The 15,955-nt window shown below is 49.4% G+C and overlaps 2 protein-coding genes across 2 annotated transcripts in view; both read right to left on the reverse strand.

Moving 5' to 3' along the window:
* EFR3B (EFR3 homolog B) overlaps nt 1-7,270 on the reverse strand; it is a 68,235-nt gene extending 60,965 nt beyond the window's left edge. Inside the window, exon 1 of the mRNA XM_026656353.1 lies at nt 7,207-7,270. The gene's annotated coding sequence lies outside the window, so the exon portion shown is untranslated. The remainder of the gene's footprint in view (nt 1-7,206) is intronic.
* The window catches only part of LOC113407592 (protein EFR3 homolog B-like), a 52,314-nt gene continuing 43,561 nt past the window's right edge, over nt 7,203-15,955 (reverse strand). Inside the window, exons 2-3 of the mRNA XM_026656344.1 lie at nt 9,770-9,846; nt 7,203-7,334 (exon numbers count right to left, since the gene is read on the reverse strand). Coding sequence (XP_026512129.1) covers nt 7,203-7,334; nt 9,770-9,846 — 209 coding nt within the window. The remainder of the gene's footprint in view (nt 7,335-9,769; nt 9,847-15,955) is intronic.

Here is a 15,955-nt window from a genome sequence, read left to right on the forward strand (position 1 = left end):
TAAACACCCACACATTGACAATCTTCCGTCTCCCAGCGTCAGCACCTTCTCAAGCCGTTTGTGCTTGGAAATGATCAGTGCAACCTCCAAGCTAGACTCCGCGGGCCCCATTCTCTATCTATGGTCCTTATATGGCTCCTATCACTGTAGTATCCTCACAACCCCCCTGTAAGGCAGGGAAGGGTGTTATCCCCATTGTACAGATGGAGAAACTGAGGCACAGAGCAACTGAATGACTTGCCTAAGGTCATACAAGGAGCCTTTGGCAACACGGGGACTTGAACCCAGGTCGCCGAAGCCCTAGGCTACAGCCCTAACCACTGGGCCACCCTTCCTCTTCTCCAGCAGCAGGACAGGAGCCCCTCCCCTAAGCCTGAACAGGAGTTACTCATACCCTAGGAAAGGAGAATAGGGTCACAGGGACTTGCAGCCAGTGCTGCCTGGCCCACAGGGTGTTAACGCCTTAGGTCTCCCTTAGGCATCCAGGGCAGAGTGAGTGATGGGCTGTGAACAGGGGCCCTGCCTGTATTCCTTCTGAGCTGGCTATCTCGGAGCAGCGGCTCCTTCGGAGGGTGACGAAGCCTCCAGAGAAGATGAACTCCCCCTGCTATTGGTGGACCGAGACAGGCGGGGGTTTGCTGATGGGTTCACCCCACTAGCTCACTGCCTCCTCCCCCGCAGCCTGGGCCTCACCTCTTATGCCAGCAGAGGCTGCGGGCTCCGGTGGGCCGTGTCCCATTCAGACCAGCAGCCTGCTGGGCCACCTCCCCACGTTAAAGATGAGGCCTGCCCCATTTAAACGAGAACCCAGCACGCTCCTCGCAAGTGCGGTGGCCTCTATTCCCGGCTCTGCTCCCGATCGGGGTGTGATCTCGGGCCAGGTCATCAGCTGCTGTCCGTCAGCGCGGCTACGCTGATTTACACCAGCCGGGCGACTGGCCCAGCATAGATTATGACACTTTGACCAGGATCCCAAAGGACTTTACAGATTTGTGCTTGCTCCCGAGTTACAACCCCGCTGGAGAAGCACGGGCTTCACTTTACCGATCGGGACGTGCACCGAGCAGTCCCATGGAAAGCACGTGGAAGATCCAAGAAGAGCTCCCAGAGCACCTGGCTCTTGTCCCGGAGCATTAAGCACAAGGCCACGGCTGAGCAGGGGGGAAGGGGTGCACTGCGGGGATCTCCCAAGCCGTGAGGCGTTGGGGAAAGGAAACTGGGCTGGGAGGAGCCAGACAGAGAACAAAGCCGGGGAGCAGCTGCAGAAGCAGCCGAGACCGAGCGCCACGGACACGGCTGAGATTTGCTACAGTTTTGACTGGTGCTGATCGGCTGTTTGCTCCCACCTCCTCCTTCACAGCCTCTTCACCACCACGTCACTCCACACCTGCCCCTTCCTACCTTCCTCACCCCTTCCCTTGCCGCTTAACTAATCCCCTCCTAACTCCAACCACCCACCTCCCAGAAAACTCATGGTACCATCACACTGATCACGCCATTCATCTATTATACCCCTTTGCCCTACCCTTTGTCTGGCCTCTCCATTTAGATCGTAAGCTCTTCAGAGGCAAAGGTTATGTACTACGCTGGGTCTGTACAGCGCCTAGCCAGGGCCCTGATCTCAGCGTGTCCCTGGGCATGACCGTAACAAACATGATTCCCAAGAGCATCCTCCTTTATCATCTCTGTGCTTCAGCTCCCGCTCCCCCCAGTCAAAGAGGAAGGACGATATTTACCAGCCTCCCAGGGGTGTCCTGAGCCTTAATTAATGTTTGTAAAGTATCTGAGGATCTGGGGATGAGGGCACTATTCATATTATTCTAGAGAGAGGCTCTCTTCATTCAGCAGAGATTAGCCTTGGCTTTCAGAGAGGAGAAGAGTGTAAAAAACAAAAGAAACTCCATTCCAGTTCACTCAGTTAGAAAGAGTTCACATGAAAGGAAGATCTAGGATGGCCGAGTGAGTCCCACCTGGATAGACCGTGTCACAAAGAGGTCCAGTGAGCAGCCAAGACAACCCTGGATACAAGACTACAACTAACGTACATTTCATGTCCTGGCTCCTTAAAGATCCTAGATTTGGTAGCCTTGGTCACATGCAACAATGACCATATCGCTCTGTAAGGGGGGAAAACTAGGAGCATCAAAGGAAGAGACTCTCCAAGCAAAGATTTCTAGTACGAGCAGAAAATAATCTGCAGATGGAGGCTCTATTCGCACGGGTCGCCGCCCTGCCTGAATGTTAAGATGATGCAGATGAAAAAAAATGCACCCTCAGACACAACAGACAGAGTGAACAGGCGATCAGCTGCTCAATACGTCAATGCACCAAGTCCCTTTGTAAAAGGAAACTAGGAAACGTATTGCACAGCCTTGAATATGAACACCCCAACATGCAGAGGAGAGAGACAGACGGAGAGCCCCACACAGCCAGAAGAAATGAGTTACTCTTCAATAGACTTTCACCTCCCACCTTCAGAAATACTAAAGATTTATACAGCGGTAAAAATCCATCTGCACGCTGGTGCCAAGTGCCAGCGCAGAACTGCTGATCAACGGAGCGCCACAGCAGCAGAGATTTTAGCCCACTACAACGGGTCTGTCTGCAAGCGGAGACAGTGAGCTGCAATGCAGGCAGCGGGTCGGAGATCCCTTTGTGCTAATAAGACACCCGCAGAAGCCCCCCCAAAAAGGTGGATGGAGTGTAAATGAAAGATGCACTGTATACAACATGCAAAGACAACTACAGACATGTACCTGCAGGGGAAGAAGGGAAGAGAAAACTACAGTAGATATAGGGGGACCCAGACAGCAAATGTGAAAAAAATCGGGACGGGGGTGGGGGGGTAATAGGAGCCTATATAAGAAAAAGACCCAAAAATTGGGACTGTCCCTATATAATCAGGACATCTGGTCACCCTAAGTAGATAGCCAGTTACCCCACAGAGACAGACACCCCTCTGCTGTCCTGCACTCCCCAAAGGGGGCCAGGCTTAGTTCATGCAGTTGCCTCTCAGTTCTGCAGCAAAAGGGTGGATTCTGGTGCTAATACCAAGGCCCCGGAATCAGGGAGCACGTGGGGTCCTGGTAACAGCACATAAGGAAGGGGAGTGTTTGACAAGTTGGTATCAGGCCGGATTCTGTGCTCACTTACCCCAATATTAGACCAGTGTCGCTCCATTGGAAACACGTCTATTCACACTGGTGTGGAACACAGCGGGACCAAGCCCAACTGTGTGTATTTCAAAATTGGTGTCCAGAACCAGATATTACAGTATTGGAAAGTCTGTTTCGGGGACAACTGAACACAGGGGTGGCCCGGAGGGCCAAATGGGACTCGGGAAGTCCTGGTGTATGATCGACACCTGCTGCCTGCCAGTAACTGCTGGGTTCTATTGCAGGCGAGTTCAAAAAACAAGCAATTTCTAGAGAATTATAAAGGAAAATACAGATCAGATCACAGAGGTCACCCCGCGGGGCTACTAGCATGGCCAACCATTGCAGAATGATTCTGAAATAAAGACTATAACCTCATTTTACAAGGCAGGAGATCAGCGAACACAAACTCAACCCTGCAGATCTCTTGTGGCTGTTTATTCTGAACCTGCAATTCGTTGCTTTTGAGTTTAGGTCACAGCACGATGCTGGTCTGAAGAAGCATGTCAACTCCAACTGGTGATGATCTGAGCTTGATTTCAGAGATTAGAGAAAGACTTGAGATCTGCCCTTCTGCAGGGAATTAACCGATGCACCAAGTCAATTCCATGCCTGTACCACGGGGGCTGGAGGGGGTAAACACTGCCCAGAAAGTCTGGCATCAGATGTCAAACTTTCTTCAAGTCCTTCTTCTGGGTAGCATGCAGAGCCCCGTTAGCAGCCACTTATGTATATAACATCAGGCAGAGCTTTGGGATGACTTGTCAGTCATGGTGGCTCATGCATAGCAGGCTTTTTCCAACTTTTTCACTTCTTAGGAGCACCTCTCTGCCTCCTCTTCCCCAGAGGATGAAAGCCAAACTGAACTTCCCACTGCACCGTGTTGTTAAGACACATTCGTCAATCTTGGCTTTGTTCCTGAGACAAAGAGACTGAATCTCTCCATTATTTCAAAGAGTGATCCCTTCTGCACTCTTCCAGCACTTGCCATCTCTAATCAAAGCCGCTGTCTAGTCTTAGCAACTGCTCTGCTACCAAAGGGATAGGTTTGTAAACAACGCAAGCCCCAGACATGGCAGTACATAAAAGATAGACGGAGAAAGAGAATATAGAATCCAGTCAGCTGGCTGAGCCAAAAAAATTGCAACATCAAGGGAAAAAATGAAATACGGTTTCTCTTCCTTAAATAGGTCCCATTCTATATTGCCCCAGAAAGAGATGCTAATCTGAGCCCTATAACAAGGTAATAATTGGTACCTGGGGGGGAATCTTACAACCATAGAACCACAGAAATGTAGGACTGGAAGGGACCTCAATACACCATCTAGTCCAGTCCCCTGCATTGAGGCAGGACCACGTATTATCTAGACCATCTCTGACAGGTATTTATCGAATGTGTTCTTATAAACCTCCAATGACAGATTCCACAACCTCCCTAGGCAACTTATTCCAGGGCTTAACCACCCTGACAATCAGGAAGTTTTTCCTAATGTCCAACCTAAACCTCCCTTGCTGCAGTTTAAGCCCATTGCTTCTTGTCCTGTCCTCAGAGGTTAAAGGAGAACAATTTATCACACTTCTCTTTATAACAACCTTTTACGCTCTTGAAGACTTATCACATCCCCTCTCAGTCTTCTCTTCTCCAGTCTAAACAAATCCAATTTTTTACATCTTCCCTCATAGGTTTCCTGGACCTTTTATCGTTTTTGTTGCTCTCCTCTGGACTCTCTCCAATTTGTCCACAACTTTCCTGAAATGTGGCGCCCAGAACTGGACACAGTACCCCAGTTGAGGTCTTATCAGTGCTGAGCAGAGTGGAAGAATTACTTCTTGCATCTTGCTTACAACCCTCCTGCTAATACAATGGTTATGTGAAAAGCAAATTGTGGGCCTAAGTCGCCTCCTCTTCCATGTATCTTGCCTCCTCATTGCTACCAGTGCGAAGAGAGCATAAAATACTCCCTGTGCTCCTCCCTTACACTGGTGGCAGCTGTATATACCAGTCGCTCTCAACCTTTTGTACTGGTGCGCCCTTTCACATAGCAAGCCTCTGAGTGTGACCCCCCTCCCCTTATAAATTAAAAACACTTTTTTATATATTTAACACCATTATAAATGCTGGAGGCAAAGCGGGGTTTGGGGTGGAAGTTGACAGCTCGCAACCCCCCATGTAATAACCTCACAACCCCCTGGGGGGTCCCGACCCCCAGTTTGAGAACCCCTGGTATATACGCACTTTGCAAAGTGGTGGATGGTTACCTAATAGCCAGGAGGCGGAGAAGCTGTCCCTATGGCTTTATTAAGCAGTGATTTTGATGACCATTTACATATATAGTGGACAGGCGAAGGGGCAGTGTGGTTTGGTGTGATTCATGAGGAATGTACCACAGGAGCCAGGGGTACAGTCTGATGGAACTCCGTCTGCACAGAGGCGCATGGGAAAAGGAACAGGCTCGACAGAGACAGTCGGACTTTGGGCCCCATGAACAATTAAAGAATTAGAAAATGCCTTAAAGTGATTGAACTCCTTGAGTCTATCGATTTAGCTTAACAAAGAGACGGTCAAGTCTAGAAGTACATACACGGGGAACAGAAATTTGATAACAGAGGGTTCTTTAAGAGGCATAACAAGATCTAATGGCTGGAAGTTGAAGCTTCAGACTAGAAATAAGGTGCGCATTTTTAACAGTGAGGGTAATTAACCATTGCAACAACTGGGGGATTCTCCATCACCGGCATTTTTTTAAAACCAGGATTGTATGTTTTTCTAAAACACAATTCAAACAGGGATTAATTCAGGGCAGTTCTCTGGCCAGTGTTACGCAGGAGGGCAGACTGGAGGATCCCAACGGTCCCGTCTGACCTTGGACCCTATGAAGGCCACAAGTGCCCGTGATTCAGGACAAACCAGGAATGAGGAGACTCAGTTTTCATTTAAAAAAATAAAAAAAGGTTACTTGTAGCCCTTTTCCCTGAGCAGAGTCTTGGAAAAAGTAACTGATAGAAACAGGTCACCAGGGCTAAAAGCAACAAGCCAGCAGGGCTCCGCTCCTGCAGCGAGACATGGGGTGGGGAAGGTTCTAAAGGCTCAGACACTTGGTATGTAAAATGAATCCGTTAAGAGCCTGTGGTGTAACCCAGCATCAAATCACCCACCAACCCACAAACTCCTCGAGCCTGTCCAAGCACAGTGCTCTAGCAATGGTGGGCAGGAATCAGATGTGTTTTGCAGTCCTGGCCCTCACGGCTATGGATGACTTTGGATAAGCAGCAGCTGTTGTAAGCCTCTTACAGCTTCTAGCTACTACAGGGAGAGGTGCTTTGGAAATCCATAGGCATGGATGAATGGGTACTTTCAGCTTGGTGCAACTCCATGCTCCGGGGCTGGAGCCCCCACGGGAAAAAATTGGTGGGTGCTCAGCACCCACTGGCAGCTCCCCACCCCGCCCCCCCTGCTCCAGCTCACCTCCGCCTCCTCCCCTGAGCGCGCCGCGTGCCCGTTTTTTCCCCCGTAGCTCCCAGCGCTTGTGCCGCAAAACAGCCGTTTCGCATGGCTGGGAGGGAGGAGGGGGAATGCAGCGCGCTCAGAGAAGAGGCGGGCCGGGGCAGGGATTTGGGGAAGGGGTCCAATAGGGGCAGGGAGGGGGCGGAGTTGGGGCAGGGACTTTAGGGACGAGGTTGGGATGGGGGCGGGGCAGGGAAAGGGTGGAGTCAGGGCGGGGGGGGGGTGCAAGCTCCCACCGGCGCCAGGGAAAGTTGGCGCCTATGCACAGTAGTGCAATTCCTGGTCTCACACCACGTGTAGGTTCACAGGTGACAAGATGCCATCGTCTAGGTGTAACCTGATGTGTGTGTAGCTGCCCGGGCAATGGAGAACATAGTAGTTTGAGTGTCCCCCAGGACATATGTCTATTTCAGTGCTCAGTATGCCGATGCATCCCATTAGCTTCATTCAGTCTTTGCCTGGACCTTCTCCAGTATGTTTTGGGCACTCACTCTTTATGCACATGGCGTAATTATCGCTGCGAATCAGTGTCATGCTGTCTCTTACCCATATCGGTGCCTGCCCACATCTCGGATCAGCCTCTCCGAAAGGTACGCACCGATGCGGTCCAGCTTCTCCGGCGCAGACAGTGCGTAGAAGGTCAGCTTCTCCATGTTGGTTTTTACCAGCCCATCCTGGAAAAGAGACCGACACGGGGTTTGATCTCCTTTGCATTTTAAAAAGCAACTCCCAAGGTACGGCACAGGGAAGGGGCTATGGAGCTTTCGGCCTCCAGGTTGAAATCGAGAGCACTGGAAGTCACGCGAACTGCCACACTGGGTCAGACCAAGGGTCTAATTAGTCAATTAGCGTCTCATATCTCGGACGCTGGCCAGATTCTTGATGATTCAGAGGAAGGTGCCAGAAACCCCACATTCAGCTGTCAGTATCCGTTAGCATTGAGGCATCTGCTGGCCAGCGGCCTATGTGAAATGAGTGGAGGAGTCACTGCGGTTCCCAGCACGCACTTCACAGCAGCACAAGCTGGCAGCCTCAGGCCAGAGTCAAAGGACTGGCTAGACGAAGGCTGAACTAGCTGCACAGTTCAGGGTCGCGCCTGAAGCACACTGGTGAGGAACTGGTGGCTGCGGAACCTGGGCTGGGAATAAACAGAGACCTCTGCCTCCGGGGCTGACAACCCGCCAGCTTGCATCAGCATTCAATTCACTTCCCTCTATTTAAAGAAACGCAGCCCGTCTGTTAGATATCACCTCTGCTGTTGCCCCTTTTGTGCCCAAGCTTTATCTCCAGCTGTGGCAAACCACACACATTTTGCTACTCGGTGCTCAGCTCAGGTCACCCATTCAGGTGGTGTATGTTGGGCACTTGGAGCTCCTCAGATGGGAGATGCTGTAGAAATGCAAAGTCTCACCACTTCACCGTCTGCCGAAGAGGATCTTTAGAACCAAGTGATCTTCAGCAACAAAGGTGGAAGATACGAGGCCTGGTTCTGCCTTGTACCTTGTGTAGTTTACACCTGCTGGGGTTGCATGAGCAGCCTGGGATACTTACCTGCCTTTTCAGCATGAGTGTCAATCTCCCAGCTCTCTTTGAAGATGCTGTTGCCATCCTATTACGAGACCACCAGCCACGCATCCTAGGTTCAATTCCTACTCGCGTCTGGTGGTATTCGCATGCATGTGGTCACAATTAGTTACCCAGGGATGCTGCTAGCTTGCATCTTGTTCTCCCATCCATCCATGGCATTTATTATACATCTATTTTATAGACATCAACAGGAGAACATCTCTTTAGGGAAAAGAAAATTTCATCTGTTCCTCCAGACAAAATTATACTGTAACGTATTAAAGGAGCTGTTCCAGTTAGTTCTTCATTCTACCAGGGCACGAAGTTGTTGAGATAAAAAAACATCTCTTAGCGGGACGATGACAGCATCTTCAAAGAGAGCTGGGGGATTGACACTTTCACTGAGTGGGCAGGTAATTATCCCAGAAAGCTGCTTATGTGTCATGGAAAGCTTTGAAAAACAGTTTTCTTTAGAAATCATTCTGTTCCTATGTGAGATGTTTTCAACATTCTTCCTCCCTTATTCTGTACTGCCAAGGACTTCAGCATGAAAACAAGAGTCTTGAATCTGGAGACACTTCTGCCACTCCTGCTTCCCTGTTTATGTCCTCACGCATCCACCTGTGACATCAGCCACTGAATGACGTAGATGTCAAAGAAACAAGGTCGGGCAGGTAATATCTTTTATTGGACCAACTTTTGTGGATGAGAGAGACAAGCTTTGGAGCTTACACAGGGCTCTTCTCCAAGTCTGGGAAACAGACTCAGAGTGTCACAGCTAAACACAAGGAGGAACAGATGTCAAACAAAAACTTTATGTCATAATGTGGGAAATAAGCACCCAATGTGAGATGCTTTTTAACTTGGCAGTGATGTGGCTTCCCGGCTCTGTTGTCTACTGTTTAGGACAGTCCTGGGAGCCAGGAGTCCTAGGTGCCTTCTATTCACGGCTCTGCCACTGAGTGAGTTTGAGACAAGTCACTAGCAGCCAGTACTTCCAAATTAGGGGACAAATGGTGCCACGGACGTGCGAATGATTGCAATTAACTCAAGTTAACGAACGTGATCATAAACACTAGGCTAAACACTCCTCTAATGTTTGTGGCAGGACTCAGCCTGGGGTAAACCACACACACCTGTGTCTTGAAACAAATATTTGGGGAGCGTTTAGACTAGCATTTACAGCTGTGGTCATCACCTTGAGCTAACAGCAAATCTGGTTAAATCCTAGTCTAGACAAACCCAGAGCGGCCATTATAGCTCAGGTGGTAGGGGCGTGGGCTTTTGGTACCAACACAAAATGCTTCTAACAAAAATTAAGGGCATATTACAGAAAATGAAACCCTCCGTGTACGACCCAGAGAGCCTTAAAAGGTCACCTCTTCTACAACAGCATTTCCTGGAGTGCAGGTGAATATCACTGAATGACAGTGAGATCCTGCAATCCCACACACAGGAGAAATGTGAAAACTCTGGGACGGTTTCCAACAAGCAGGGGGCTGTTAAGTTATTGTGCTCGAAGTAAAACAGGAAGCTCATTTACCTCTGGATCCTCCGGAAAGATATTGTCAACTAGCCTCTTGTAACGGGGACGCAAGGCGCCACAGCAGCCGCACACACCTGGAAAAGAAAGGAAAAGCTATTCAGCAACGCAGCAGGGCCGTGGTCCTCCTCATTGCGTATCCTTCGTCAAGAGCCAACGATGTGCTGGGATCAGAGGAGAAGATTCCAGGGAGAGGCATGTTTGACAGAAAACTCGTACCCCGCTAACAAAAAAACCAACCACCACTCATAGCATTACTCAGCGACTGCAAGGGGCCACGAGTACCTGCACAGGGATGAATCACGAAGATTAACGCCACCACAAAATGTCATGACTGAGAAGACGAGGGAAACGCTGCCGTTTACCTACTGGATATGATCCTGCCTGACTGCATGGAGTTAAATCAAAGAAGGCCACTGGGGAAAAAACAAGCAGGTAACGAAACAATGACAGATATTGTACAGTGAGAGAGAATACCCAGGGTCTTTAAGGGAACGATGGGGGATCCATTAATTGGGATGCCCACCTGCCTGGCTCCAAACAGGCTAGCAGGTTAAATTTTCCCCAGGCCCAAGCTTAGGATCAAAGGGGCACTATAACATTAAAGCCCCTGGCCTAGAGAGGAATTGGGGGGTAGGGAGCAGTGGGCAGCAATAGCTGGAGATGAGTCTCTGACAGAGACACACTGGGAGAACATGGCTGGGGCAGTCGGTCTCTCCAAGGCCACGAGTCAGGTGTCTGGGCTGAGTGGAACTTACCCAACACTTGCAAAGAAAGACTAAAATTTTGGGAAGACCCAGAAGGACAGGCCTTTTGTTGGTCAATCCCTTTCCCCTGCTTGCTATGTACCTCTGGGTGAATAAACAAGGCTTGTCTTTAAAGAACATGTTTTTGAGTCGCTTTGATCAGCTGCTGCCACAGAACTCTGGCGGAAAACGTCTCACAGTTGTACACAAGGCAGATTCTGACTGTGGCAACAATGCAATCTGAGATCCTCTTACATTGTTAGGCACAGAAGGTTGCACTGGAGGTCACTCACAAAGCAATCTCCCTTCGGCTGGCAGGGATGCCTGTGATTTGACCAGGACCTGAATTCCATGAGCTGCATATTCGTTGCAATCAGCTGAAGTACTAAAGCTAAAAGCTACGGCCGCTTCAGCCAGGAAAACTGGGTGGGGGGTGGGGAGGACAAGTGCTGAGGCATTTGTGGTCCTAGCTAATGAAGCATTCTTCCTGGTAGAGAAGAGACAGGGCTCAGGTGTAATGATGACTGGACACAGGCTGTCCTCAGGTTCTCTCTGTCTCGCTTGCCCCTAAGTGACTCTCACAGCTCATGCCATCTGCTGTCATTACACAGAGCCCCTCCCACCCACCCCCCCAAATCCTGGCCTAGCCTCAGAAGAGATGCTGACTGTACAATAGTTCTTTGGTCCTGGAACTCACTTGGTCCGAGGGAGTCCGCATTTGTTGGTTTCCAGGGCACCCTGCAAGGGTTATGTATTCTCCCAGGCTTACCTGGGGAGGATGGGGGTTAAATGGGATTAGAGCTGGGAGAGATGGAGAATGCAGTTGGTGGTGGACTAGGAGGTGGATTTTGTGGGGGGGCGGGGGTAAAGGGAGGAGAAGAATCGATCCAGATTAAATTCAGTATGTGTTACAAGAGAAAATTACAGACACCTGCATGATCAGGGTCCAGTCCTATCACCCTGACTCACAGGAGTAAATTTTACTCATGCAAGTAACCCCACTGACCTCCGTGAAACCATAAACATTGCTCCTGTTTAGCAAGGGTGGCAAGAAGGGACTGTCACACGGGAGGCTTTGATAAGTAGAAATAAATATAAATTAATTCCCTCAATGCAGGCAATTTACAGGCACACTAGCAGGACACCATTTCGTAGGATTGCTGGGATTTTACTCGCTTAGAAAGGCATGTGCAACTAGTAGAACTCAATCTCTAAAGCTCATAGCCCAGATCCTCAGCTAGCTACACCGACCGTGACTCCACTGATGCCAATGAAGTTGTGCTGCCATGAAACCGACCCTGTCCATCAAGCCCAGAGTCTTCTCCCAGACAGTGGCCAGCCTAGATGCTTCAGAGGAAAGTACAATAAACCCTGCAACAGGCAGAGGTGCAATAATTTCCCCCCGCGGAGGTCTCATCCCAACCCCGACTAGTTAGAGATTAGCTTAAACCCTGAAGCATGAGGTTTTATCTCCCTTCTGGGCGTTCTTGTTCGCTATATAAACGCCCGATCCCAATCGAAGATACAGCCTAAAATACGCAGTATGAGTAGAACACCAACAGTGGCTTGTTCTTCCTTGCCAGTAAAAGCACTTCGCAAACGTTGAGTGCTATACAGAGAACGCTAACAGAACCGCGCTCAGCCCTCTCTCACTGGAGGTCTCTGATCTCCAGACCTTTGGTCTCTCCTCATTAAGTTTCCTGGGACAACACACGAGGCGTGACAAGTGGGCATCAGCAAAGGCAGCTGAATTCAGCTAGATGTTAGTTTGCAGCGTTTCTCAACATGCATCTTGCTGACTCACTCAGCTTGCTCATCCCGCTCGTGGGGACGGTCCCCTCCCCAGCCCCACCCCTGCCGGCCAATGCATGAGTGGCAGTGGAGAAGATTGCTCCGAAGAGCTCAGCGGTTCCCAACCTTCCTTGATTGGAGCTGCCTCTACTTGCAGCGGATGATGCCTCACCTGACGTCGCGTTGTGAATCAAAGCACTTGCTGCATCTCGCCTGGTTTTTCTGCCTTTCCCCCGCTCATCACCTGGCCCTCTTCTCATTTCTTTCTTTCCTCTGCATTTTCCCTTTTTGTCCTCTGGCGTCCATCCTTGGTTTAACTCCATTTTTTCCTCCCCATTCTTCTCTGGTTCCTCCCCAAAGCTACTCCGCTCTCTCCTTTCCCCCAGCGTTTCACACACACACACACACACACACACACACACACACACACACACACACACACACACACACACACACACACACAGTCTGTCCCTGTGCCATTGCCCCATATTTCCTCCCTCTCTTCCCCTACAGCTGCAACAAAGCCCCACCTTGGTCATCAACATGGTTTGAGTCTAAACCCTTCCAAGCTAAAAGCATGAGCTTCTATCCCTTCAGCTAAAGTAGTAACTCCATCAGCTGCTAGCTGTAGTAGACTCTTATCCACTCATGTGGACCAGCCATTAGAGGGGGAGAAAGATCCACATTCTTCTAGTGCAAGTCATGCAGCCATGGGGCAACTGCAGATTTACAAGTGTAAGGGAAATCAGAACCTGGGTGGGTGTTCTCAGCAAAGAGCATTACCTCCACGGCATGCAGTGAAAAGGCATAAGCCGAGGACTCCATTCACTCCCCACAGAGGTATTACCAATGCCACAGAAGAAAATGCACCCAGCCAGAAACGGAGCAAGCAACTAATTACATAGGGTTAAGTAAATCATTATTTACACAAAATGATGGGCAAGAGATGAAGTGCCAGATCACTGGGCCTAGCACCAAAATGCTGGTGTGTAATCAGATAGCCTCATCCAACAGGTGCCCACCCATATAAAAGAAGTCATCTGCTGTCCAACCATACTGGTCAGGAGTTTGGTGGGTCCCTTACTATTGACAGCATGTATTACAGAATCAGCGACAGATGGAACAGAATACAACCCATTGAAATAAGAGAGGGGATGGACCTATTAGTTCATCTAGTCCTTCCCCTCTCCACCCTCCCTGCCAACGTAGGACTCTTCCCTACAATATATTCTTGACCATCCAGAGGTCCCAATGGCAGGCTGACGGAAGGGTCTCTCAAAGAGATGAGTCATTACAATTTCACTAATGCATCAGTGCCAAAGGGACTCTGCACCAGATAGCTAATGCTGGCATGGATGATCAATTTCCTAAACAGAGGTCCAGTTAAACCGTACTGGGTCATCCCATAGAGTATTGTTGTCAAGTAGGAACCATCTAAAGAGACCACAAAATCTAATCAAGGAACCATCTAAGGAGACCGCAAAACCAAGCTCGTTTAAATCTTCTGACCTTCTGCTGTACCACAGGAAAGAGAGTAGACTTTAGTTACTCAGTCCCCTCTTCCCTGCCCCCTCTGAAAATAGATCTTAGCACAGAGAAAGACAAACAGCAACATTAATGCATCCCCACCTGACCTCTGTTTTGCAGCTTGCCTGTCAAAACATTTCTCTCTCTTTGTCTAAACACTGTACTCGAGTTGGTTGATAGTCATCACTCACATTCAGCTCTGTTCACTGAGTGATGAAGTTTCCATTGTTATTGCATACGGCCTGCTCTGCAGAGAAAACAGGTACCCAGTAGCCTCAACGCACACGACCCCTTCCACCCTTTTGTCTCTCCAAACAAGCCGCATGCAGGAACGCAAGGTCAGGAACAACCTAAGCAAATACTGGCACTACAGTGAATTAAGGAACAAATTCCCAAGGAAGATGTCCAACATCTTCACAAGAACACATTCAATCATTTCTGCAGAACGTGAGCAACTTGGTAGGTGTCACCAAAGAGAATTTTAAAAACACAAAGACCAATGTATTCACACACAAAACCTCACGGGTAGGAGATGAGATAGCTTGGGGTGAGGGAGAGAAGAAGCAGGTGGCACGGGACTATGGAACCTCTGTCTTCTAGGTCACTCATCCCAATCTGTTCCATATCAGTGGTAGCCAAATGTTACAATCTGATGGCTGTTTGGAAAGCGATGGAAGTTTGGGGGGGGGGGTGTCTCGGTCCAGATCTAGTGAAGAAGCATCCACATGGCAAGAAACAACACAGGAAAGAGTCGCCCCGATACTATGCTTTACAGACAACAATGAACCCTCACCACACACCTCAAGGTCGGTATTACTAAGAGAGGAAGGATGGGTCAGTGGTTAGAGTGCCTACCTGGGAGACCAAGTCCCTGCCCTTCCACAGACTTCATGTGGGACCTTGGGTGAGTCACTCAGTCTCTCTGTGCCAGTACAAGGGGGGACACTAGCACTGCCCTACCTCATAGGGGAGTTGAGAGGATAAACGCATTAAAGACTGTGAGGTGATCAGACACTAAAGTGACAGGGGCCATGTAAGTCAGATAGTCTTTGTCTAAGACTATCCCTGTTTTACAGATGGAGAAAGTCAGGCACCAAGAGCCAGTGCCAGCCCTGGGAGTGGCACCCGGGAGCCCTGTCTCCCAGTCCCCTTCTCTAGTGAAGAAACGACACCTCCTAGAACAGTGGCTCTCAAACTTTTTTACTGGTGATCCCTTTCACATCACAAGCCTCTGAGTGCGACCCCCCTAATATATTTAAAAGTGTGTTTAATTTATTTAACACCATTATAACTGCTGGAGGCAAGCGGGTTTGGGGTGGAGGTTGACAGCTCATGACCCTCCATGTAATGACCTCGCAACCCCCTGAGGGGTCCCAACCCCCAGTTTGAGAACCCCTGTCCTACAACATCCCAACTGGCACGGATCGGCCCCCATGTTGACAATCCCAGGCACACAAGACAGAATGCTGAAGTCCTGATCCCACAGCATCTCTCAGTGTCCTGATCAGATTCCAATTTGGAGAATGAAGTTCTATCTTCTTAAATTTCTCCCTCCAGTCTCCGCTGAATACAGTATTATCCTTCACTTCCTGTCCTTAACTGTTGCTGTGCACTAATGAACAGCCGTCACAACACCCCACACAGGGTGCTAGACTGATTCCTTCGGGAACCCTTCAGGATGAAAAGATGTTATGGGAATGTAAGATTTTATTATGTCAGCACAGCCAGTTTTCACTGTCAAAAGTGCCTTTATTTGATGGGTGTTTCTTAGCCCACAGGAAATACCACAACCCAGCTGATAATGTATGGAAGGACTTAACAGTCAGTCACCCAGCACTGCAAAATTATTCTTGAGGCGATCAATGGAGCAGCCAACCCACAACGTTAAATCGTTTACATTTATCAAATGCCCAGTGCTCGAAGAGCTCTGTATCCTTATTACACACACACACACACACACACACACACACACACACAGCTGGTTCAGTAGCCTCAAAGACACAGTCCTGCCCTAGGATAGAACGCTCCCCACTCCACCCACCTGGATCCAGCTTACCCCACCCCTTCCACAAAACCCTTTGAGGCTAGACACGCCTTGTAGGGTGCTCTGATGGGCAACAAA

The sequence above is a fragment of the Terrapene carolina genome, unplaced genomic scaffold, assembly GCF_002925995.2.
Source record: "Terrapene carolina triunguis isolate 2854851 unplaced genomic scaffold, T_m_triunguis-2.0 Scaffold228, whole genome shotgun sequence".
In the NCBI taxonomy this organism is placed as follows: Eukaryota; Metazoa; Chordata; order Testudines; family Emydidae; genus Terrapene; species Terrapene triunguis.